General features: G+C 41.3%; 1 protein-coding gene across 2 annotated transcripts in view; it reads right to left on the bottom strand.

The window, feature by feature from the left end:
- Positions 1 to 7459: 7459 nt before the first annotated feature.
- The window catches only part of LOC124280096 (protein stum homolog), a 103056-nt gene continuing 83008 nt past the window's right edge, over positions 7460 to 27507 (bottom strand). Inside the window, exons 2-4 of one of the 2 annotated variants that reach the window (XM_046715987.1) lie at positions 15023 to 15196; positions 11842 to 11916; positions 7460 to 8308 (exon numbers count right to left, since the gene is read on the bottom strand). In XM_046715987.1, coding sequence (XP_046571943.1) covers positions 11870 to 11916; positions 15023 to 15196 — 221 coding nt within the window. In that variant the 3' untranslated portion in view covers positions 7460 to 8308; positions 11842 to 11869. The remainder of the gene's footprint in view (positions 8309 to 11841; positions 11917 to 15022; positions 15197 to 27507) is intronic. The other variant, XM_046715986.1, reaches the window with a different exon arrangement.

Consider the following 27507-nt stretch of genomic DNA (forward strand, 5'->3'; position numbering starts at 1 on the left):
AACGGATCCAACTTTTCGCACTGTTAAAAAGAAATCTCACGCTAAACGTTAGTGAAATTTGTAACATTTAAAATAATGTATATTTTACTGACTGACTGTAAAATAAGCTAAACCAGAATGTTCCTTCAGAGATCCAGGACACACAACGTGATGAATTATTTCACTGCATCTATGAGGACATTCTCTTCCCACAGAGGTTACTTGTCATATCTTCCTACGAACCTCTGTTCTAATACGGCCCTTTCATGGCGCGAGTGTTCAGGATTCGTGATTGGTTGCAATCAGATTTAGTTGTGCAATCAGCGACGTTGTTTCAAAAGGGATCATTCGCAAGGTCTCGGTAATTTCCGTGTACTTCGGGAAAACTAGAACCTCTTCCTCTGCGCGATGCGCAAACGTTTCTTCTAGACAGAACTCAGTTATGTAATAGCGGATCAATGGCGTCTCCATCGCCCTCGTTGACAACGGACAAGCTAGCCATTAAATGCCTTGTGTGTCACATCAACACAAGTCCCAGGCAGAGGAGGGATATTTGTGGCCCCACATTTGCTTGTATTAGTCAAGCTGGATCTAAGTGGATGTAACACGTGTTCTGATTGGATAGAAAGAAGGGAGATACTTCGTGTTGCGATTTTTTGCCGCTAGGGTATTTTACGAGAACCGGGAAATATGGCCGTATTAGAATAGAGGTTCGTAGGAAGATATGACAAGTAACCTCTGTGGGAAGAGAATGCTACGAGGAGTGAACACAGGTGAAATTGGGTTAAAGTGAGTTTAGTTTTACGCCGCAATCAGCTATTATACCAGCTATATGGCGAAGGTCTGTAAATAATCGAGTCTGGACCAGATAATCCAGTAATCAAGGAGCATGGCTCTACGCAATTGGGGTACGATGACATGTGTCAACCAAGCCAGCGAGCCTGACCACCCGATCCCGTTAGTCGGTTCTTACGACAAGCATTGGTTACTGAAGATCAATTCTAACCCGGATCTTCACGGGTCGAATTGGGTTCAAACCCGCTTTGAATAATATTACTGTGAGAGTGTCCCGTAGCATATTGTGTGAGACAACGCACAGGCACAGATTCTACATGTACCCGCCGAGTGCGGTGTGACCGTGAGCAAGGCTCACTTCGGGGTACCTGAGAACCACAACTCAAGAAGCCAGGGGACGCAACTCTTCGTGGCGTATTGTAGTGCACTCAACCGCTGGGTGGTCCCAGTTCCTAATTCTGCGGGAGGAACCAGTGTTATAGCAAGTAGGCAGTAAATATAAATCAACAACAAGCACTCTCGATTTTTCGACAAAAACAGATGCCATTGGGTGTAACCTAGTCTGTCTCACAGTCCCTGAATCATATTATTTTCCCGACAACCTTGCCATCCCCGCAGGGTCAAAAGCCCAAAATGAAGTCTAGATTTCCCCAGGTTCTGAATCTCTGGTCTCCTTTTCAGTTTAAATGGGTTTAATTGTTATGTAGCAATCAAGATGATATATTCAGAGACTCTAGGCGTAACTGGCAAACTATGGGCAACGTTGTAAGAATGGATCACGGAAAATAAGCTATGACATGGGGTATTCACTTTCATTGTTTTCCTTAAACTGACCGATAAGATCTGGGTTACAGTTGTTCTTCAGAAGCACGTGCATGTCGTTAATTGTGGCTAACGAGATCGGGGGGTCAGGATTGCTACCCTAGCTGATTCATGTCACCGTGCCTCAGTTGCGTAGATCGATGCTCATGGTTGTTTATTCACAGACCGCCGCCATATTGCTGAAATAGTTTTGAGTGCGGCGTTAAACAACAAGTGAAAACAAACTAAAAAAATAAGTTGTGGGGCACGTTCGTTTCGTGTAAAACATTCCAGATCCTAGTTGTTGAAGAATTCTTTGGTCACTCAGCACAAGTCCCTGAGTTCAATTCACCACATGGGTTAAATGCATGTGTCAACCAATATGTTCGTGTCATACACAGCTGTGATAAACTGCCTCATTCACTCAGTCTCAAATGAACAATAAGGAACCATGCACATTTTAAGACACTTCGTACAATTAGGAGTCGATGGGATGCGTGGAACCGAGAGGCCCACAGGAGTTAAATCAGGTTATCACTAAATGTATCACATGCTCCCTGCGCGAGAGCCGTATGTAAACAAGTGAAGAGAGACAGAGACATGTGACAGCTGTGATTGGATGAAATAGTGTAAGATGTTTGTTTTTTTAAAAGCACATCCAACCAGTAATTAAAACTGACCACAATGTTAAGCATTTAGTGCTGTCATTTTTATCACCATCACTTATGCTTATTGTGTGTACAGATATTTTCCAGTAGGTGACATTTGGTGCGGAACTGGGGTTGATGTGTTCCGCTTCCTGTGCTCGCAAAACGAGTCGGACAAGTTGGCCTGATATTTTGTTTTATGGTAGTTTAAAGGCCAGAGTGTACCCATGTGTACATGGAATGGCTGTTGATAGCCTGGATATTTTTACAAAAAATATAAGGTTACTATAGAAGTCTATGGGAAAACATTTGGTGGTGTGTAACCATCATCATCGCGCCTGTCCAAAGAAGGGCTAAAATTGTTTAGTGAAATCGGTGCGGTTCTACCACGTAAGCATTAGGGGTGACTACTGATGGAGAAAAACAATTGCGATAGCGATAGTCTATTGCAACATATACTATTGCGACCAACTATTGCAATAGTGTTTTATCTGTTTGATTTATCTTATTTGACGTCATGTTATCGTTATCGATGTAATAAGCACCGAATGCTCTTTATAAAGGAATCGAATCATTAATTATGCAGAGCGGTCCAATTTCAAACTTTTGTCATGATAGAATTGTCTCACAGAATGTAAATCTAACGTGGATTTTGCCTTTGAAGCGATGATTTGTGCAAAATCCCGTTTTCATCTACATATTTAGCTGTAATAACAAGCATCGTGTTATCACTTACAATGTTGAAGCTCCTTTGTGGCTGCCTCTCAAAGAGCTTGTTAAATCCCGCTCCTCCTCCTCTTAATAAATCCCACGTGAAAAACGCTTTTCGGTCCTTATGATATAGAATAACTCCAGAAAACATACGACTGATTTTTTTAAAACTCGCATACCGTGAAGGTCCGGGTTAGAGTTGATCTTCAGTAACCCATGCTTGTCGTAAGAGGCGACTAACGGAGCGGGTGGTCAGGCTCGCTGACTGGGTTGACACATGTCATCGGTTCCCAATTGCGTATATCGATGCTCATGCTGTTGATCACTGGATTGTCTGGTCCAGACTCGATTATTTGCAGTGAGTGAGTGAGTTTAGTTTTACGCCGCACTCAGCAATATTTCAGCTATATGGCGGCGGTCTGTAAATAATCGAGTCTGGACCAGACAATCCAGTCATCAACAGCATGAGCATCGATCTGCGCAATTGGGAACCGATGACATGTGTCAACCAAGTCAGAGAAACTGACTACCCGATCCCGTTAGTCGCCTCTTATTTACAGACCTAGCCATATAGCTGGGATATTGCTGTGTGTGGCGTTAAACTAAACTCACTCTCTCACTCACTCACTCACTCACTCACTCACTCACTCTTCAGTCACAGACGTGTGTCAATGCTGAAGGCATTAAGCTATCTCCAATTGTTCTGGGCCATTGTGTAACATACAGAAATATAAATAACCAAAATACATTGACAAAAAAACCAACTAGTTTTGAAGCTTTTATTCTCTGAAATACTCCGCCGCTCGTCACAATCACTTAATATGTAAAAAACGAATCTGACAAAAAAAAACATAAAACTCGTCAACGTCGAAACAAAAATACATTTGACAGGACATCTGAATGACAGTAGTAGATGTGATGCTAAATACAAACTTGCTGGTCGATAAATAATCACATAATGGTTGACCTTCACGACACTGCCCATACGTGCAAAAATAATGTCATAACATTAGATATTTACCTATTTGTGTTTGAGGTCACACAACATCAGCTATTCAAATACCACCAAACAAAAAAATCAAAATCAAAAGTATCACACATGACCAATTAATAACATTTCATTAACTTACTAACATACCATTAAGTGGAACTCATGAAACAAGAATGCCACAAACTTACTATTACTTTCAACAATTGAATTACAAACCAACATTGCGTTCAACTATTCAAGCTAAACTATTGCACATTAACCAGTGTGTTTAACCGATCAAACAATACAATCACCAATTACCATTGCCCTTCACTGATCAAGCAATACGATTACAATTTACAATGCCTTTATTTGATCAATATTACAATCACAAATTAGTAAGCATTACTCAAGTAAAAATATACAAGATGCAATGATTACTTATGCGTTTTTCTTATGAAATAAACACATTACAAAAGTACCATTTGATTAGATTAACTTAACAAGCTTAAGGATACTAATTCATCATACGTTTTAGCCTGTCAAACAAAACCATTACGGACTGTTATAATTTTGAATTTAGCAGGCAAGATTAATTGTTCAGTACAACGGAGCCTCGCTAAACTCGACCGTGGAATAACATGCACACCTCACCACTCGGTCAGTAGTCTGTCTCACAGTCCCTGAACCACATTATTTTCCCTACTGCCAAGCTCTCTCTGCAGTGTTAAAAGTCTAAATGAAGCAAGTCTAGATTTCCTCAGGTTCTGAATCTCTGGTCTCCCTGGGGCTCCTTTTCAATTTAAATGGGCTTGTTTGTTACTATCAAAATTATATATATTCAGAGACTAAGCATTTGTCTATTCGGTCAGTAAAACTGATTTATATTACATTGGGAGTGGGGGCGTGGTGGGCGAGCTGTCTAAGGCGCCAGGCTAGTGATCTAGCGAGCTTAGGTGACGGGATCGAGCCCACCTGTGACCGGGCGTAAAAACCTTGGAGTCAACTTTGTGTGCAGACTCTTTCAGTGTTGTCACAACCCCTAGTGAACAGTAAACAACCCTGTGCACTTAAAAGAACCCACGAATCCGTTGGTATATGACCAGATGGTGGCCACATGAATACTTGCAAACACCTAGTTGCGGGTACAACAACGTGCAGTAAACTTGGACAAAGTACTGTGACTATGTGTCCCAGTCCACCCAGCTGTGAATGGGTACCGCGAAAGAGTGGGAAAGTCAGATTAACTCGGTGCGCCTAGTGGTAGCAAGAGTTGTATGCTCCCCAGGGAGTTGAGATTGATAATATGATGTGCCGCTGAGATCGATATCCAATTGATCGAGTGAAAAACAAAGAAGCGCTTTGATCCTGTGGATCGTCAGGCCGTCTGTATGTACACACACCAAATAAACGAACAATATACAAAATGCATTGTACTGTTATGAAATACATTCAAAATATACAAACAGTTGTGCTTTTAAACGCGTATAGGGCGATGGTTATGACTGATGATGGTCTAGGTTAAACAGAGATATATAAAATACAGTTTGGTAATCAGAGGCCGCATGAAACTACCATGTGCCCCCAAAATGCATATCAGAGTGTCATTTATGCTTCACGTTGTGGCCTTGTGTAGACATCATGGGTTCAGTTTGGACAAGATCAACAATTACCTGAACAGAGCAAGGCCACCTTAAGTTGATTGTGTTTCCATAGGTTTCATCTGGAGTGAGGGGCGGAAATAGGGTAGCCTGATGGGTAAAGCGTTCGCTCGTCGTGCGAAGATCCGGGTTCGATTCCCGATATGGCTACATTGTGTTAAGCCCGTTTTCTGGTGTCCCCCGCCGTGATATTGCTGGAACATTGCTAAAAGCGGCGTAAAGACATACTCACTCTGGAGTGAGCAAACTGAACGCCATTGATCATCAATGATATGGTGTGGTATAGGTATTGGTTTGAAGATGTTAAATGTAATGTATGCTTCGATAGGCTAATTTGCCTACCGGTGTCTCATTACATTCCTTTTTTCATATAGTGTTCTAATGAAGGTCAAAAAATGAATAAAAACGGGAAAGCCAAGAACAAGGACCAGTAAAACAGAACTTGCAGTTCCGTTTGAAAAAGATTATCAAAGGGAAATAACTCTTGACGTCGTATTGCACGCACCCTTAACATTGGCAATATGTACTGAAGAAGTAGATTGCAGATGTTGATATCTGTGATGTACAATCATGAAAGAGTGAACTATTCCGTGACAGGGGCTAGCTTAGCAAGTTTGACACACGGTGTTAAACACCACTATTGAATACTGTGTTATGAGTGAGTGAGTTCAGTTTTACGCCGTTTTTAGTAATATTCCAGAAATATCACGGCGAGGGACACCAGAAATGGGCTTCACACAATGCACCCATTTGGGGAATCGAACCCGGGTCTTCGGCGTGACGTGCGAACGCTTTAACCGCTACGCTATCCCGCCGCCTCCAAATGAGATTTGACTCGGATACCTTGCTGCGGTTTATCATGAAAACCCAGCTAGACACAGTATACACTTTTAGAGCCGATGGTTGCTGTGTTGTAATAGATAATGATTACCTCAGGGCCAATCATCAAACATGATACTCACATAGAACGAGTGCCAGATATATTTAGCCAAGTTTCCCCGTTTACCATGGGAGTGAAGTTTACGTTTACGACGATGAAACTAAAGTTATGCTACCCGCAGACGAAGGATTAGAGCCAACCAAATAGTATTCTCCTCATGGAGTTGAGAATGACACTGATTGCTCACGGCAGTCTGTAAATGTTTCAGCTAGGTAAATGGAAGCTGGCGTATAATTAAAAAAAAACCTGATTGTTTTGAATGCTCTCATCATCGTCGATTCTGATTTTATTCAAAAATTTATGATCATGATATTATCATTCAATGTGATAACAGCATCATCATCGCTGATGATTTTCATTATCTGTTATCATTATCATCACATCATGATCATCATTAAATCTATTATCTGAAGGATATTATTATAAACATAAGAATGCAGTTATATTTTTCTGCCTTGAAACGGATAGGATTGTTTTGTTGAGGGCTGAGTTATGATAAACAATAAAACACTAATATTGAAAAAGGAAAACTCTAACAATAAACCGGAATGGTGCCCCACAGTCAAAGACTGACTGACTGAGTTTGGTTTTACGCCGCTTTTAGCAATATTCCAGCAACATCACGGCGGGGGACACCAGAAATGGGCTTCACACATTGTACCCATGTGGGGAATCGAACCCGGGTCTTCGGCGTGACGAGCCAACGCTTTAACCACTAGGCTACCCCACCGCCCCTCACTAACAAGGTCAACGTAACACGGCCCAGATCGCCGGTGAACACTTCGTCTTGAGGTTATTATGAAAAGACCACAACGTAAAGGCTGGCAGTGTTGATGACAACGACAGAATATCCTTGAAGCGAAAAATTTGGTATTTGTCGAATTTTAAACGTGAACAAATATGTTAAACCAAGGCGAAAGGCGGAATCAATATAATGGCACATTTCCAATATATACTTCTCAAAAGATGACAATACTTAATCTGTATGATGGTTCGTACAGCACAACCTTCAAATTGTGCGTGTTTTTCTTAACCTCTTCCGAGCAGTATGGTATTTATACGTACCGATGAAGTTAGATCTAAATATACATCACCATCCTCGCCCTAAGCGAAAATGACTGTGACATTTACAGAAATTTTAAATGAATCAAACGAGGTTTAGTTTGTTCAAGTCAGAGAAATATTTTACAGATGAATATTGCATCAAGTTTACAATCTCAAGCATCAAAATTTACAATCGTGTATTGAGGATAGAACGTATCAGCTATGAAGTAATAATCATCTGAATGGCGTATCAGAACGGATATCAAAATAGAACAAACACGTTACTGTTCATTTGACATGAAAACATAACACATGAATATAGACCACTCTGGCGGAGATTCACACAGAACATGATTAAAATGAATGTCACATCGTTTGAAAATGTACAAAAATTATATGGACATACAATTCGCAAAAATCGGAAATGCCCGAGTTCTGCCGAGTTGCTGATCACGTGACACGATGCACTCAACATAGGACACCACACATGTCAGCGACAGACGTTTCTGTAGACGATAACTAAAACCTTCATCCAGAGAGTAACGGAGGGGCTTGTATCCACGCATTCCTGAGTGTAATCTAAGATATTTCCCTCTTTCTCTGCTCTGGTTGGCGTTTCTTGACGTCTCGGCATAACTAGATGACACTCGCGTGCCACCGACGATAGGTCAGTGTGTGTGAAGGACTCAAAGGGCAGATCACTCTACACTGCTTTGCCTTCTGACATAGTAAGGTATCCTTTGGGATTCGCCCGATGCCACTGAAAACGGAGGTGTTAAAATTCAATGAAAAAAAATATGGAATCTGTACACATATAATTGAAACTACGAACAGACTAAACAGCACAGATTACAGTGCCAAAACAAACATGCTAAGGACAATTCGATTTCTCTGAAACACTGGCGTATTTGAAATATTCACTTTTTCGACACGGTTAAAGGTATACGTTAAGCTATACATTCGTTTAGTAACACTCCACACCACACCACACTAAAGGTTCCAGTTTAGCAAACGGCAAAGCAACGCTTCGTTAAAATATCATATGTATTCCCCATATCAGATCAAACATACATGCAATTATTTGTTGAAAATAGAGATGTGGGGATATTAAAATACCCACGTGGAGAAGCAGATAGAAGTTGTGTGAGTGAGCATGAGCCTTTTGTGGTATATAAATGTATGGTACCTATAAACGAACGAAATATAGTTCGAAATATAGGCAAATCTGGGATTTGAATCCGCACTCCTTGCATGATGAAGGCCGCTGCTTTGCACAGCAAATATCGGCGGCTTTGATGACCAGGCAATCTCTACCAAGTGAAATATGATCTCATGCATAACGCAGAGGTCATGGCAACTCTGGTGGCGGAGAGTTGTTGGATGGGTGGCGGCGCGCGGCAAGTTGGACTGCTTTGAGTTCGTGGGTCTTTGGTCAAGTGAACTTTGTTCGAAAGTTGCCTCTGTTCACTCAGTAAAGAACTGGTACCTGAGGTTTCAGTGAGGAAGCAAATCTGTCATGCCCTAACGGGCAACATGGGCTGTATACCCCAAGGGCACCTGAGAATTAGAACTGGAATTTGCCATAACCGTTGACCTAGGTGATGATAGCGTTCCCTTTGAGTTCAGTACTATCACTGCTACTGCTACTGCTACTGCTACTGCTACTGCTACTGCTACTGCTACTACTACTACTGCTACTACTACTGCTGCTACTGCTACTGCTACTACTGCTGCTGCTGCTGTTACTACTACTATTAACACTAGTACTACCGCTACTATTGCTGCTGGTACTACTACTACCATTACCATTACTACTACTACGTCTACTACTGCTACTACTACTACTACTACCACTGCTGCTACTAATGATGCTGATAATAATAGTAAGTGATTCTTATCATCACCATCATTATTATTGCTATGATAATTATTGACAACCACCCACCTACCTAGCCCCAACTCCTATCTAACGGTTGTATTTTCAGGGTTCGTCTTAAGGTAATTATCATCACATGACCGAATATACCCAACAGTGTTGTGGAACTGCCACTGGCAACGTGTCGCTGAAGATGTAGTCTTTGGCATATTTTCGATATTAACTATCACGACTGTGACTTAATTCGGTTAATGGGAATAATGATGTTTTCGAATATTTACGAGGCTGACAAATAGAAGAAAGTTTACTTTAACCTGATGATAAGTACCCCCATGTAACTATGCCGTCATCACTCTGACCCAAAGATCCAGTCGATAGTTATATCCTTGGCAGGCATTACGTGCCGATTTCCACGAACGTTATCAGGAAAAAATGTATTGCGGCTTATCTGAAGGATTTAATATAATCTTGCCGGGAATGCTAGATTTCCGCCGTGTTTTATGTAGCGAACACGGAGGGTAAGCCAGGTCTAGATAGCTTGATGAACGTGGGGTACCATTCGTCATGCTGAAGGTGCCAGAAATACTCATTCAGGTTGGTTGGTTGGCTGGATTTTGCTTTACGCCGCACACAGCAATATTCCAGCTATATGGCGGCGGTCTGTAAATAATCGAGTCTGGACCAGACAATCCAGTGATCAACGACATGAGCATCGATCTACGCAACTGGGATACGATGGCATATGTCAACCAAGTCAGCGAGCCTGACCACCCGATCCCGTTAGTCGCCTCTTACGACTGAATTGGGTTACTGAAGACCAATTCTAACCTGGATCTTCACGGGTTTACTCATTCAGACTCGTGTATGATTCGATAAAGCTAAAGGACTTCTGAGGGACATGAATGAGTTGGTGAGTTTTGTTTTACGCCGCTTTTAGCAATATTCCAGCAATATCACGCCTTGGGACACAAGAAATGGGCTTCACACATTGCGCCCAAGTGGGGAATCGAACCCATGTCTATGACGAGTGAACGCTTCACCCACTGGTCTATCCCATCGCCCCCAAGGGACATGAACACATCAACATCGAGTAAAAATCTCCATCCCCAAATCAGGGGATTATCAAAAGTCAAATTAGGGTAGTTACAAATTTTAAATATAATCTTTAATTTATGCCCAGTGTTTCCAATAATTTCTAACTATGTAACCACTTGAGAAAAGGACTGAATTATATTGTACCCATGATGGAAATCGAACCTTTTTTGTTGACGAGCCAGCGTTTCAACCCTAAGAATGGTCACGCATAGGTGGCACCGTTGTTAAAAGTGCAATGTTGTTTTACCCGAAGACACGCTCGAATCCAAGTTAACCTTGATCATGTTTCTCTTGGAAGTATGAACCCCACATACGTGCTCGCAAATTTCACTTAAGAGCCCGAAGACACAGCCGTCGGTTCGAATCCCGGTTAAAATTGATTTGATTTTATCATATAAGCGCTCGTAAGAATCGCTTCTGGCTTTCCACAACAAAATAACACGGCACATATATCTGAAATACTGTTCAAAACGGCGTTCAATAAAACCTACTCTCTAATAAACTACTGTAGGGCCCTGGCGTATGAAATCCGACAAGGGACAGTGTCGCGTTGTCGCCATCTCAAAAACAAGTAAAATTAGGCAAAATAAACCAAAACGCGATATCACAACGCGACATTTCGCCCATTTGTCGCATTGTCGCGATGTCGCGTGTCGCGTTTTGGTTAATTTTGCCTCGTTTTGCTTGTATTTGAGAGGGCTACAACAGGACAATGCGACAACGCGACAATGTCCCTTCCAGGATTCCATACTTACGTCAGTTTAACACATATATATGTTTTATTCACGCAAAAGGGGCGGTGAGGTAGTCTAATGGTTAAAGCCTTCGCTCGACACGTACGCCCGGGTTCGATTTCCCACATGGGTACAATGTGTGAAGCCCATTTCTGGTGTCCCCCGGCGTGATATTGCTGTACTATTGCTAAAGTCGGCATAAAACCCAACTCACTCACTGACATTCACTCACTATTCACACAAAGTTAAACAGAATTACTCTGGAGGAGAAATGATACACGTCAGTAAACGTAATATTGATATACGTGAAACTGACGTTTCGTTCTGACCAAAGATGCTGAATCACCACATCTTTTACTCCTACCTTGTAAAGAAGTACAGGAACTCAAATAAGCTCTTTGTATTAACGCGAAGTGTAAGAATGAAACGAATGCCAATCTTGTTAAGCCACACGTGTTGTTCTGTCAAGAGAAGATGTAGAGGAAGAAGACGCAGTCTCCCCAGCAGGGAGCCCGAGTGGGTCGGTAATAGATCGCTGAAGAGTTCGTTAGTCAGGACATGCTTGGTCTTAAAGGGGCATACACCTACGTATTTCCGCTACATATTACAGGTGTCTTTAAACCATAGTGGTTTCTCTTCCGTCTCTCTCTTCAGAATCATCTTCTGAGCAAAGAAAGCAAAATCAAGTTGATTGGAAAATTGACTTGGGTATAATAAAATAATCCTGACTATATGGGTGAAGTCGATACAACACATTGTCGAGGACTCGTAGTTAACGAGATTTCACGGACAAAAGAAATACTCCACATCTGGGGTGTTTTTTTCTACACACGTGACTTGTTGATAAGATATTATTTTGAAGTGACAAACACGTGACAAACACGAATGTGACATAAAACAAACTATTAGAAATGCATGTATATTTCTCCACATTTACTACATCCTACGTTATGTGACTAGGTCACTAGGTCACTAGGTCATTAGATCACGACATAACTAAACATTTCACAATGCAATCTAACTAGAGAAAGTATAGACATGACGACTAAAAATTAAATAATAAACATTCATAATAAATCAATATACAAATATCTCAGGAATGTATACTCTCCCAAAAAGAAACGCATCATGAAAATAGCAATTTCATGTAGCAATGAATTAAAACGTGATTCATTTTACAAAAGGTTTTGCTCTGTTTATGAGTCCTATGGTGTTTATGTTTTGAAACATCACAACAAAATGCACCATCCGTAAAATACCCGTATTTAACAGCATGATTTTCAATTTCGGCGTGTTGTGTCACGGAATACACAATTCACATGCAATGCACGTGAAAGTTGGGGATCAGATAGTCTCAATGATGGGTATAAAAGGTTGATCGCTGTCTGTCGATTATTCACTGTATTTGGAATATTGTTGAAGATCGCAAAATGCCACGTCTTCGTGAAGCCAACCGTCATATCGCCATCGGTTTGCTTGAAGCTGGCCAGTCTTAACGTGCAGTTGCCCGACGCATGAATGTTCACCAAAGCACCATTTCACGGCTCTGGGAGAGATATCGCCGGCAGAATGCGGTAGCAGATGCCCCTCGTATAGGGCGACCTCGAGCGACCACTGCGGCGCAGGATCGCTACATCCGGGTACATCACCTGCGTCATCGAACAGCTACGGCGACCTGTACCGCTCGACAAATACCCGGATTGAAGAGGCTTTCTGCACAGACCGTCAGGAACAGGTTGCTTCGACAACAACATCGTCGACATCGAGTTCAATGGTGCACCAACGTTCAGGCCTGGAACCTACCGAATTGGCGTAGAATCTGGTTCAGTGATGAATCACGATTTCTATTGGAACGATGCGATGGAAGAATGCGGGTGTACAGACGTCGACGTGAACGTTTCGCTGACGCTTACGTTCCCCAGGTGGACAGATTCGGCCGGGACAGTGTTATGATGTGGGGAGAGATCACCTGCCGTAGGAGAAGTGATTTGGTGATGATCCAGGGCAACCTGACAGCTCAACGGTAATGTGACGAAATCCTACGCCCACACCTCCTTCCAATCATTGATCGCCAGAGGGAGTTGTTTCAACAGGACAATGCCAGGCCCCACACAGCACGTCACACTAGAGACTTCCTCCAGAACCACAACATCAATGTGTTCCCCTGGCCCTCAAGATCACCGGACTTAAACCCGATCGAACATCTGTGGGATGCCCTGGACAGACGGGTGCGACGCCGTAACCCTCAGCCCCAGACACTTCAGCAACTCGCACAGGCACTACAGGCAGAGTGGGCTGCGATTGGGCAACACGAGATTCTGAGACTTATTCGTTCGATGCCGAGGTACCCACGGTGGTCACACGAGGTATTGACTTCAGTGCCACCACACGTCTCCATGTGACACTCAAACTGACTTTCCTCGAGTTGGTGCCAAAGACGGATAAGTCTGCATTCCCAGTGTGCAATTTCGCTATATTTCATTGACTCATAAAGCCTACAAGATGTTTCAAAATAAACATAAAAATACAGTTAAAATTCCTATATGCGTTTCTTTTTGGGAGAGTATATAATGCTCTCCCGGACATCGAGGATTGTCGATAAGAAATTTTCACACACTGTTAACATACACTAAACTATGTTTATAACGAACACGTATATAACGAACTGACGGATATGACGAACTGTTTTTGTTCCGACCACATATATGCTTTAGTCGAAATAGGTACAACCAACCACGGTTATAACGAACTTAAATTGGTGGCCCTTTCGAGTTCTGTATTACCGTAGATCACTCTTCTCTCCATTATCTGTTTAGTGTTGTTTTGTGGCTGTTTGGAATCGAACACTTGACTTCGGCGTCAGGAACAAACGCTTTTGAGCACGAGGCTACCACACTGGTCATCGAAAGTGAGTTAGTGAGGGAACAAGTGTCTTGGCTCTTTCAGCAATATTTCAGCAATATCAAGGTGGGTTGATTGATTGGACCTGTTGGGGCTTCAGCTCCACGGACCAATCTTTTGAACCACACAAGTATCCACTTGGAGACTTAGGTCACATAAAAATAACTTCTTGTTTCTCATTTCCGCCCGACCCTATTTTTTTCATAGTTTTTGCAAAATCAAAGTTCTAAGAACGTTAATGAAGACACATTAATTTGACGAGGATATGTCAAATAAAAGTTAAAGTTAAAACAGTTCTTTTTGTATGGTTATTTATTGTACAAAGATGCAATCACCTTGATAAGAATACAGTTGATATAATATTTGCACATTTTGTACACAGACGTATAGCAGATAATTAACATGCAGGTTTCACCGTATAAACGACTTACATTGTACAGAAAATCAGAAAAAATATTAAAAAAAATAAAATTAAAATCCGCCTTACCTACCTACCTATTTTTATTTTTTTAAAGTGATGAGAAACAGTAAATTTATTTGATGTGGCCTTACGGTAATTGTTGGTTGGTTGGTTTGTTGTTTAACGCCGCACTCAGCAATATTCCAGCTATATGGCGGCGGTCTGGGAAAAATCGAATCTGGTCCAGGCAATCCAGCGATCAACAGCATGAACATCGATCTACGTAATTGGGATACGATGACATGTGGCAACCAAGTCAGATCCGATCCCGTTAGTCGACTCTTACGACAAGCACGGGTTGCTGGAGACCAATTCTAACTCGGATCTTCACGGGTTGTTACTGTGAGGTGACTGTGTAAGTAGCTGTTGCAGCACAGAAGGATATGTAATCAGGCTATGTCTACATACTTGCGATCTGGACAAAGTTCATCCCCCAGATAATGCTCCACACCCAGCCGACTATGATGATGAAGGACGCCATTTGTAGAAGTGCTGACAAGATGTTTAATCCGAATGCTTTAATTGGCTTGTCTATCCTCGTCTTAGCTCCACATAACACAGAGAAGGCCGAGATGATTGTACCTGGAACGGGAGATATCAAATCTAGTGATTAATGAACACACTTGCAGACAAGATGAGAGGATATGATGAGATATACCGTAGGCGCCAAACAAAAAATGTTGAGCGCGTCGTTGGTGTTGGTTTACTGGAGTGTCAGGTAATGTAACTGGGAATTGTAGTGTTTGAAAATTCTATACTGACATGGCAAGGTATGGGTAATTTGTTTGTGTATGGGTAATAATAATATATTGTGTTGAATTGTTGTGTGGTGTGGTGTTGTGTTGTGTTGTGTTGTGTTGTGTTGTGTTATGTTGTGTGGTTTGGTGTGGTGTGGTGTGGTGTGGTGTGGTGTGGTGGTTTGGTGTGGTGAGGTGAGGTGGTGTGAGGTGAGGTGTGGTGTGGTATGGTATGGTGAGGTGAGGTGGTGTGAGGTGGTGTGAGGTGAGGTGAGGTGAGGTGAGGTGTGGCGTGCGGAGCGCGGAGTAGAGAGGAGTGGTGCGGAGTGAAGAGGCGTGCGCGGGGCGTGGAGAGGAGAGGTGAGGAGTTGAGTTGAGTTGAGTGGAGAGGAGAGGAGTGGATGTGTGGTGTGATGGAGTGAGTTGTTGTTCTTTTATGTTGTGGTGTGGGGCGTTGTTTTGTGGCGTGGTATGGGTGTGATGCGATAGATTGTGTAGTGTTGTGGAGTAATGTGGCGTGTGTGTGTGTGTGTGTGTGTGTGTGTGTGTGTGTGGCGCGGCGCGGTTTGGTGTGGTAAGATGAGGCGTGGTGCGGCGTGGCGCGGTGCGGTGCGGTGCGGTGCGGTGCGGTGCGGTGAAGTGCACTGTGTTGTGTTGCGGCTGTAGGCACACTTTAGAGTGAAGATACAGTGAAGAGTACACCAGCAAGGTGAGTATGCTACCTACAGTTACCCTGACACACTATTCATGGAAAGAATGTGAGGATGTTTTCAAGTCAAAGCATATCTTCACTATCCTTTCATTCCGTATTTAATGCAAATGCTCAAAATCCCTGTCCATTCCATTCCTCAAATTGTCCTCATCAAACAACGAGTAATGTCCCTCTCTCTGATACTGCCCCAGCTCGGCCAAGGCCGGAATCCCGCACAAAGCCGGACACTAATCACGCCTCAGCCGTGCCAACAAGTGTCGATGACCTTTCCAATGCATGCTATAAATGCCAAATATCTCCGTTAATGGAACCAGAAACCTGACCGATGTAGATGACTCTACTATAGTCGTCCCCGGACCATAGGCTCTCGCAGAAATCTCGCGGAGATCTCGCAAATGTGATGAATGTTAAACCAAGGAGCTTTCAAACAGCGAACAAGGTCGGCATTGCAAATACGACTTCTTACTTCCGGCTAAGAATATATGTTCGTTTGAGCATGCGCAGAATCAAGTGATACTCGGAAACCTAACACAATGTGACGTATCAGTAAGAGCATTAGCGTTGGGAAGATGTATTTCAGCCCGATGGCTGCCACGCACGCGAGTTTTGCAGGGGCGGATGAAAGGGTTTCATCGCAATTCAATGGTATCACTGTAGTGATGAATGGTCATCGCGTGGAACAAGTGTCCTTGGAGACACTTAACACAAAATGTTTTAATGATTACAATCTCTAAAAGGATTGACAGTTGGGATGTTTTCAGTTGATAAACACGCATATTTTCGAAAATGCATGTTGCTCTTTGAAATTTTCCATACGGAATTGGAATGTCAATATATATATACCTTTTAACGCCATTTTAATTTGGGAGTTGTCTGAAAAAGTGGATGTGTGCAAATAGTGAATAGCCTTATAACATTGAAAAAAATATTTCAAACACAGTATAGAAAATATTACATTACGTTTTGACAACATCAAAAGAAGCGAGTGAGTGAGCGAGTGTGTGAGCTTTCAGCAATATTCCAGCAATATCACGGCGAGGGACACCAGAATGGGCTTCAAACATTGTAACCATGTGGGGAATCGAACCCGGGTCTTCAGCGTGACGAGCGAACGCTTTAACCACTAGGCTACCCCCATCGCCCCAATATATGTGAAAGGTAAAGCGGGGCTGAATTGGTAATGGTTGCTACAGCTGTATAACAGGCACCTAACTAGCTTCATGAAATAGGAACAAATATGTGATGGAAACAAAACGTAAGGCATGTATTTCTGTAGAAATGTTTTGTAGGTTTGTTGAATATTCAGAAAGCCACGAACTCATCAAAACTTCAGTAACCTCCCTTGTAATATTGTGAAGAAATATCTTCACAGTTACATCAATCCTGATAAGCAAGACGTTTTTAAATACACACTTGTACATCAAATTTCATGTTAAACCATACAGAATAATAATAAGAAATAATAATAACAAGACATGCATTTCTAATGAAGTCTCTCAGGTGTACAATGGTCCATATAATATAAAGGGCGGTGGGTAGCCTAATGGTTAAAGCGTACGCTCGTCACGCCGAAGACCCGGGTTCGATTCCCCACATGGGTACAATGTGTGAAGCCCATTTCTGGTGTCCCCCACCATGATATTGCTGGAATATTGCGAAAAGCGGCTCAAAACCATACTCACTCACTCGTGAGAAAGTCAGTGAGACAGTTAGATTGAGACCTATTTGAAAGGTATTTCGATTACATCGCGGCGTTTTAGCTTGATGTGGGAGGACAAGCGGAAGTGACGCAGTTGACACATGTCGTGGGTGGGAAGAAACAGGTATTTTGCTGAGAGACCTAGATACATCATCAAAGGGAATCTGAGATTGGCATCCACGATTATGAGTTTCATGTCAAAACGACGCTATTGTGTTCACAGACAATGGAATGAAATGAGTGTCATAAATATCAATATCAGCTATATCTCAAAATGAAACGTTGTTTTATAACACTGATTAATCATTAATTTTATATCTATATATCCAGCAAATATTTTATTAACCATTTCTTCACAATAACATGCTGGGATACCAGACAAATATATTTTTACGACATCCTGTCAAGGGATCGTCTAAAACAGAGAAAAACTCTGGTGTTTATTAGAAAATATAACCCAAACATTTACATACAAATGTATGTCGATATCCACTATCAGTTACATATACAGTGATCGTTTTCTGCCAGGCGAAGGGGCGGTGGGGTAGCCTAGTGGTTAAAGCGTTCGCTCGTCACACCGGAGATCCGGGTTCGATTCCCCACATGGGTACAATGTGTGAAGCCCATTTCTGGTGTCCCCAGCCGTGATATTGCTGGAATATTGAGCGGCGTAAAACTCAACTCACTCACTCCGCCAGGCGAAAGATGGTATACACTTGAAAATTCAGTATGACAACGCTACCAGGCTTAAACGGTCACTGAAACTCTGTCAGTAGAAGGTCCAAAGCACAAATGTGTTAAACATGTTATATTTGGGTTTCCACTTCATCATTAAAGTACAGATTCTAGTACTTTTGTTAGGTTGAGTCCCATCCGTCAGACACCAAATCACCAGCACAAGTGTCAGCCGTCTAACCCATTCATCACCGCGGCCTCCACTAAATGGCAGTTTGAAATGGCATTGTGTATTCACACATGTGTTACTCCCATAACTAACATCGTCATCGAATAACGATATCTTGTTTGCATCATTTTTATCCATCATTGAACATTTGAATACCTTCGTTTGCAAGGCAATTTATTTCGATTTCAGGACAAAACACATTATGTTTCTTACTTGTGACGTAATAATATTGACATTCAGAGGGTGAAATCGATAATGTTTTTGTGGGTTTTTTTATCCCACTTTTTTTGTTGTACAGCAAATCATATATGTCATAATATGTCATTTATCATATGTTTCATTGAAACAAACTGCTTATGGCAACTGGACCAATGTCATTTATCGATAAACAAAGTTTCATCGAAAAGAGTAATGGAATAGAATGGTTCAAACAAACAGCTTATGGCACAAATTTGTTGTTATCACAGTTAGAGTTAGCAATGGCTTTTGTTATATTATAGTAATTTGTTAACTCCCTCTGGATCGAAGCAAAGGAAAGTTTTCCTCGTTGAAAATTGTGTTGTTTATTACGAGACAGATTACGTTTAAAGGGTCATTTCGTTTAGAAGGAAAGCCCAACAGAATTGTTTCTTTAGTAAACTGTATATTGATTTCCGTCTTGCTGTTTATCCAGTTTTGGACTTCAATCCAGTCTGAGTTCACGATTTCACAATTCCATAAAACGCCAAAAGAAACGTTACCCTCCTACCTTTATGAATTACTTCAAAACTATCAAAGATATGGTAGAAGGTATTAGTTTCCAAGAAAGCTTAACAACACAACTTTATGCTAATCACGAAAATAAATTCCCAAACGCATTCATATTTAGGTGAAATGAATCTTTTCCAGAAGAAATAAATTGTCCTATTTCCGTCCATGCCGAAATAAACCAATAACAGTGATTTTGATGTCCAAAAGAAAGGTTGAAATAAAATTCTGCTTTGAGACAAAGATAAACCATTTAAAGTCACCATTTTTCAACTATTAAAACAAGAAACAACTGTTGTAGAGTAAAATTGTAAAATAATCATTCCTATGATTTCAGTCTTTTAAAACATTTTCTGCTGATTTGCATTAGTGAAAACAAGTAAAACGTGTCTTTGATATTGTGACAAAATGTTTAGGAACTTCTACAATGATCTTTGTAAACATTTGTGCTTGCAAAGTAACATTTTTCCATTTTCTGTTTACACATAGCAATATCAATCGCCAAAACGCAGCAATATTCAAGCAGTATTTGCATCCATTTCACATGTAGAATGATTCTATAGGGTATAAAGAGAGCCTAGAAAAGATGATATGATACACAAGTACGAGAAATATGCCACGATTAACAGCTGAAGAGAGAGAAAAAGCCATTGGGATGGTGCAGATGGGGTCGACATACAATGCTGTTGCCAACGCCATCAGATCCCACCGTATCACGGTTATAAGATTTATTCAGGGCTTCAGACAGACTGGGGTCACCGTAGACAGACCAAGAAGTGGACGTCCACGCATCACAACGCGAGTTGAAGATAGGTACCTCCGTCATTAAGGAAGGGGGGTAACGTTTCTCTTGACGTTTAGTGTATATCTGCTATGAACGTATCACAAGTTGTACAAACAGGAGAGTTTAAGTATCCAATCTTAAACAAATATTTTCCAACTTGAAGGATTCGGTTAATAATTCTATATTGAAACCACCGTAATTGAACACTATCAGTTGATCGAAATGGAATTTCATTAATATTCCTCCATTCCATATCTGTGTATTGTTTTACTATATCTTTCTCCCATTGTTGATTGGCTGAAGTCTTCTGGAACTTGGATCCTAATAAAACATTATAGTAGTATTTTGAGCCCTTTTGGCTATTCCACGTCGTCATATGAGCGAAATATTCTCAAGCACGACGTTAAACCCACTTTCACCTCACCTCACCTTTTGGCTATTCAGGAGCAAACGAATATTACATGGTAACACTGGCGCTGTTAATGGGGTAATATCATCAGAATCAGAATATATATATTACTCCGGCTTCATCCCATTGTTTAATAAATATACATTTTTTATCAATCTTAACATTATCTTTATACCATAAATCGATAATGTTGGTTGACACATAGAGTTATTTACGCCATATTTATTTGTGTTATTTGTGAACTGGCCAAGTACCTGCTATCATATTGGGGAAAATCAGTGTCCTTTTACTGCAGAGGTGATAACGGAGAGGGAGAAGGTTTAGTATTACGCCGCACTCAGCAATGTTCCAGCTATATGGCAGCGGTCTGAAAATAATCGAGTCTGGACCAGACAATCCACTGATCAACAGTATGAGCATCGACCTACGCAACTGGGATACGATGACATGTGCCAACCAAGTGAGCGAGCCCGATCCCGTTAGTCGCCTTTTACGACAAACATGGGTTACTGAAGACCAATTGAAACCCGGATCTTTACTGGTTCTAAAACGAAGGGAGGTGGGAGAGTTGCAGAGTTTGAGATGCATGGGGAATAATGTCCATCGATTTAACATGAAAACTTCATCGGTGACCGTTGGACAGCAGAGCAAACGTCTACACCACTGGATTAATGGGAATGTTGTGTTTTGTTTGCTTGTTAACGTTGGCACAGATTAAGGGATGTTTGTTTGGTTGCTGTTTAACATCGCAATATTCCAGCCATATGGCGAAGGTCTGTAAATAAACGAGTCTGGACCAGGCAATCCAGTGATCAACATCATGAACATTGATCTACGCAATTGGGATACGATGGCATGTGTCAAATAGTGGGGATGTGGTAACGGCCACATGGCATTAATGTGGATACTACGACGTAATCTGATACTGGGTTGAATAAAATCAGCAAACAAATGTTTGATAACTCGGTTAGATTTTCCTGAGACAGGTGCCTCGCTTCAGAGTTTGATGGGGAAGACCTCCATCAATCCATCAACATAACAAACATTTCATGTCATCTAACGTCTTGATTTTCTTTCTAATGTTGAATCTTATTATTATTATTATTATTATTTTACTGTGTGGTAAGTTTACGATCTTACTGCGAGGTAAAATCTCATCACACAAGCATGGCTATACGTACTTATATTAAAAGTATCCGTTCAAGAAAACTCAATGACATCTAAGGTCTTTAATGTCTTTTAAAAAATTATATATACATATGCAAAAAACACTTTTTTTTTCATTTTTGGCCCCAAAAGTATGATGCACTTTCCAAAACTGTTGCCTCCTGCTTGTTTTATGAGTATGTGCTGTTAGTCCATGTCTGTGCCAAATTTCAGCTTTCCTGCCAGAAATGAACATACAACTCCACTATAACAAACAAGCAAATAAAAGATGTACTTGGATACGTGATTGTCTTACTTTGGAGTTAGTTTCTCAAGCTTATTTGTCACGATCAAGGCTTCAAGGATGGTACGTAAACGTTTGTCCTTCTCAGAACCACCTATAGAAGGGCAAAGCGTGAACCTAAAACTATGTGTTGAAAATACCGAAGTTGTTGGCATTATCTTATGTTCCACCATTCATTGTGTTATTTCAAAGATCGAGTCATCCGTTGTACGATACAAGCCAATCACCGATATAACGACCATAAACTCGATATATCAGGATAAATGAGTCGAGTTAACATGGTTTAACTATTTATTCTATATTCATGTTCCACTTTCACTATAAAGTTACCTCGTGTTAACTGGTATACAGACTGTAGACGCGATTCGACTATTGCTACATTCCACAAAGCGTTAACGTTTAAGTATGACGTTAACGTGCAAACACAGACCAACAGTAAACCCTAACGAAACCATAAATACAATGGTTTACCATATGTCTTCCAGAGAGGAAAAAGATCAAAGCTATCATTGTTTTGTCTCTGTTCTCGTTGTAGGACTGTTTGACATTTTATTGCGTCGGGCTGTTACAACAAGAATGTCGTTATTTTAGCGTGTAGATGACTGTAGGCCTTTTTTCCATTCAAGAGCAGCGAGCAGTTTGGGAAGTGATAACAAGCGCCGAGACACGACCGGTAGAGATTTAGTAGTTTAATGGACGGGCGTAAGGGATGGCACAATCATCACAAGAAAAAGGTTCATTCAAAGAAAGGTGTTTGTTTAGTCTGTGCTGGGAGTGGGGATGGAATCCTAATCATTTGAAAATGTAGCCTATTTTCACTGTAGTGTCTTTAGATCTGAGTTTAACAAGCCCTGTACATTAGTTGTGTGGATACTATCAATGCAAAGAAAGTATTTGAGGGGAGATTTCGTCATCATGTGTTGAATTCACTGGATCATTATCACATCATAACAGTTGGCACGTTCCATTTATCTAGACTTCTTAATCTGGTAACTTGGATTCTTGTTCTGGTATCTGGGATTCTTATTGTGATATCTAGGCTTCTTCATCTGGTATGTAGGCTTCTTGGGTTGATATCAAGGCTTCTAGGCCTGGTATGAAGGCATCTTGTTCTGGTATGAAGGCATCTTGGTTTGGCATCAAGGAATCCTGGTCTGGCGTCAAGGCCTCTTGGTCTGGTATCTAGGCTTCTAGGTTTGGTATCAAGGCATCTTGGTCTGGCATCAAGGCCTCTTCGTCTGCCATCTAGGTTTCTTGGTCTGGTATCTAGGCTTCTGGGTCTGGTATCTAGATTTCTAGGTCTGGTATCAAGGCTTCTTGGTCTGGCGTCAAGACTTCTTGGTCTGGTATCAAGACCTCTTGGTCTGGTATCTAGGCTCATTGTTCTGGTATCAAAACTTCTTAGTTTGGTATCAAGGCATCTTGGTCTGGCATCAAGGCCTCTTCGTCTGCCATCTAGGCTTCTTGGTCTGGTATCTAGGCTTCTTGGTCTGGTATCTAGACTTCTAGGTCTGGTATCAAGGCACCTTTGTCTGGCGTCAAGACTTCTTGGTCTGGTATCAAGGCTTCTTGGTCTGGCGTAAAGACGTCTTGGTCTGGTATCAAGGCCTTTTGGCCTGGCGTCAAGACTTCTTGGTCTGGTATCAAGGCATCTTGGTCTGGCGTCAAGACTTCTTGGTCTGGTATCAAGGCATCTTGGTCTGGTATCTAGACTTCTTGGTCTGGCATCTAGACTTCTAGGTGTGGTATCAAGACTTCTTGGTCTGGCATCAAGGCCTCTTGGTCAGGTATCAAGGCTTTTTGGTCTGGTATCAAGGCTTCTTGGTCTGATATCAAGGCTTCTTGGCATGGTATCTAGGGTTTTTGGTCTGGTATCAAGGCTGCTTGGCCCCGTATCTTGAGTCAATGGTCTGGTATCTAGACTGAACGGTCTGGTATCTAGGCTTAATGGTCTGGTATCTAGGCTCAATGGTCTGGTATCTAGACTCAATGGTCTGGTATCTAGACTCAATGGTCTGGTATCTAGGCTCAATGGTCTGGTATCTAGACTCAATGGTCTGGTATCTAGACCCAATGGTTTGGTATCTAGACCCAGTGGTCTGGTATCTAGGCTCAATGGTCTGGTATCTAGACTCAATGGTCTGGTATCTAGACTCAATGGTCTGGTGCCTAGGCTCAATGGTCTGGTATCTAGGCTCATTGGTCTAGTTTCCATGGTCTATTTTCAGCATGTATATGTAAAGTAAGTAGTGAAACTGTACCTTAAGTCCTCTCATTATTCAACCTTACCTACCATCTATGATGCCAGGAATACTCGTTTTCGTCATTGTCCTTACGTGACTGGAGATGTAAAGGTTCTCATGGCCATATGTAATATATGGCTCTCATCTGACATTTAAACTCCAACGAAATCTTTGAAATAAATACTCTGGATATGTTCAGGCACCCCACTGCATTCTGCCATAAGTCCAAAGACTATTACAGTATTTCCAGCATTAGAAGGACCTTGACATCAGAAAGAATACCCCTGATTTGTCACGAATACTCTTAACCAATTTACCATCGATTTCCCAGAGAGCTACCATCAACATTAGGCCACATGCATCTACTTTCTCAGGTCGCCAGATCTGTGTATTAAAATAGTGGAACAAAACACATCCGCGGTTATTTCTTACAGCATCGAGACCACTTCCGTTCAAGAAAACTCATTTGTAATGTTTCAAAACACCTGTCCTATTACCTGTGGGCCACTCTGGGACATTTCCTCGCGTGCCGTTACATTCCCCGAGCTGAACACAGGGCAGGGGTTCAAGCAGTGTTCTGCCCATCGGTCAACGCGGTGCTTCCACTACCAGGTTGTTCATTACCGTTTCCTATTAGCTTAGTTTGTGGGGTTGATGCCATGGAAAGCAGGGCCAAACATAATAATAGCAGGTCTCCCACTGGTTGACACACTCTCTCTACGTCTTTGATGAAGGTAAATGTTCTGGCAGAATGTTGGCCATAGCCGGAGATTTTGTCAGTTGGCTGACTCCGCGGAACCGTATTGAAGAATAAACGTACGCATATATTGGTTCACATACTTGCTAGACTGGACAATCAACAGGCATCATGAACATCGATGCACACAAATGGGCTACGACGAATTCCTTTTTATAAAGAAATTAGGATAATGCAAATACTATTAACATTTACAGCTTAACCATGTTATTAAATCTTCAAATACCCATGAATGCACAATGCTTTTACGAAAGTCATTAAATGTAACTTATGTCATTCTTGGATTACACTTTCTTAGTAAAATGCAAATTCTAGTATTTTGAGTTAACTGAACTGAGAGACGGTAATCCCACATAGAACATTTGGCATTCAAACATGCTCATTTCTGTAGATAAAAGAGATGATAAACTAAAACGGAATTGTTTGAAATGAGATAATTAACGTTCTAATACATGCCATTAAAACGTCTCGTATTACAAGTCCTTTTTGAAACTACTCATATAGCAAGATGTCAATAGTTAAAGAAAATACTCGAGACAACCGACAACAGTCATTACTAGGAACCCTACACTCTGACCGATGGATCTCAACATCAAAATCTACATCGTAATTCTGCTAATGGAACAGAAGGTATGTACTCATTGACATTCTCATGAAATAGTACCGGAAGTAGCCTTGTAACCATTGCCAATGGTAAATTCCGACTTCCTGTATGTGCGTAGGGATACACTATAAAGTTCAAGCTTAAAGTCTGAGATTATACTCTTCAATGGAATACGTATGTCAGCAAATGGGATCTATATTCCTTTTTAGGACTGTTTGACATTGTAAATCCGATCTCCTAGCAAATTCACAACATATTGACAATACTGGTAACGCGATAGAGTGAAACGACGCTCCATACTTACATACGTACCTGTTAGCGATTCTCACAACTAATTGGTCATTTCAGCCAGTACGAGGCATTGATTGGTGGATCATACAATTGTGCGTCATCAAATCAATAGGTTGGTTTATTTTAGTTATCATTCAGTCGTTTATTTAGTTCTCGAAGAATATCAATGTCTGATTTGAAACTAATCTTCTCGAATATCAGTCATGTATTAACTGTTCTTCAGCGAAATTACGTATTAAACAGAACTTATTTTAAGATTGACATTATATGATGAACAAATTATTGCGATGACGTCACGTTATGGTTCTTGCAGTTGATTCAAAGCTAGACTAATAACTAGCCTCTGAAATGAACATGTTTTACAGAAAAAAGTTCAAAGTGAAAAAAATAGAATATATTAAAATTGAAGAAACCCTGTGGAAATCTAGACTTGCCACATTTTCTAGACTTGCGTGGGAGTTCTTGCATATATGTACTTCAGGGTCTTTATGACAGACTAATTCAAAGCCAGTTGATTTAAAGCGGCCCTTCTGAACGAGCATGTTAAAATGTAATAGTGTAAGGTGAGGTGAGGTGAAATTGGGTTTAACGTCGTGCTTGAGAATATTTCGCTCATATGACGACGTGCATGCGTGTGTATGTGTATGTGCGGCTGCTTGTACTAGCCAAGACTGAAGCTGGTTTTATAGTGCTAGCCCACTGAGATACCATGCCGCAGTGAAGCATGAATACCCCACTCAGACACATTATACTGACTCCGAGACGACCAGTCCTTGTTGTACCCATTAATGCCAGGCAGGGACCAACAAGTACCATATTTTAAGGTCTTTGGTATGACGCGGTCGGGGATCGAACCCGCGACCTTCCGCTCTCCGGGCGGACGCTCTAACCACTGCACCACGGAGGCGGTTGTGTAATATTGTAATATTGACGAAAACACAAGTGATGATTTAAAATCCTAAAGAAATTGGGTTGAGTCACAGCATGGTGACAATGACTGGATTGTCTGGTCCAGTCTCAATTGTTTACAAACATAAATAATATAGTCTAACGCTATGTGATTCGACATGAAGGGTGATTTACAATGAGAAACCGCATTCACACCCTTCCCAAACAGCTTTTTCTATAATGGATTCCATCGTTCACAGAATTGATTATGTGCACAGTCGAACCACACTCGGAGGTATACGGAAACTTCCGGACGATTTTATGGAAACTTGCCTTCAGTAATTCGGTCGTTTCCCGCGCTTCCGGACCCGGACAGAGACGTTTCAAACCATCCAACATTTTAAAATGATCTCCGGACGGAAAGATGGGTAGATGTACATGTATGAAAAGTATTGTTTACCGGACGACTAAGTTTACATATATTGGCATTGTAGAAAGAAATGCATATCTGAAAAAGAGTTGAATTTCTTGATTGAGTTGATTGTCTGCTCCAGACTCGATTGTTCCCAAACAACATCGTACTCAATTTTAGCAGAGATTTCTGATAGATGTGGAAAGGGTTTTGTTGCTTAAGTTATGCAAATCGCTCGAAGGTTTTTGATACCTAG

The sequence above is a fragment of the Haliotis rubra genome, unplaced genomic scaffold (assembly GCF_003918875.1).
Source record: "Haliotis rubra isolate DU_JTF1 unplaced genomic scaffold, ASM391887v1 Scf26, whole genome shotgun sequence".
Taxonomy (NCBI): domain Eukaryota; kingdom Metazoa; phylum Mollusca; class Gastropoda; order Lepetellida; family Haliotidae; genus Haliotis; species Haliotis rubra.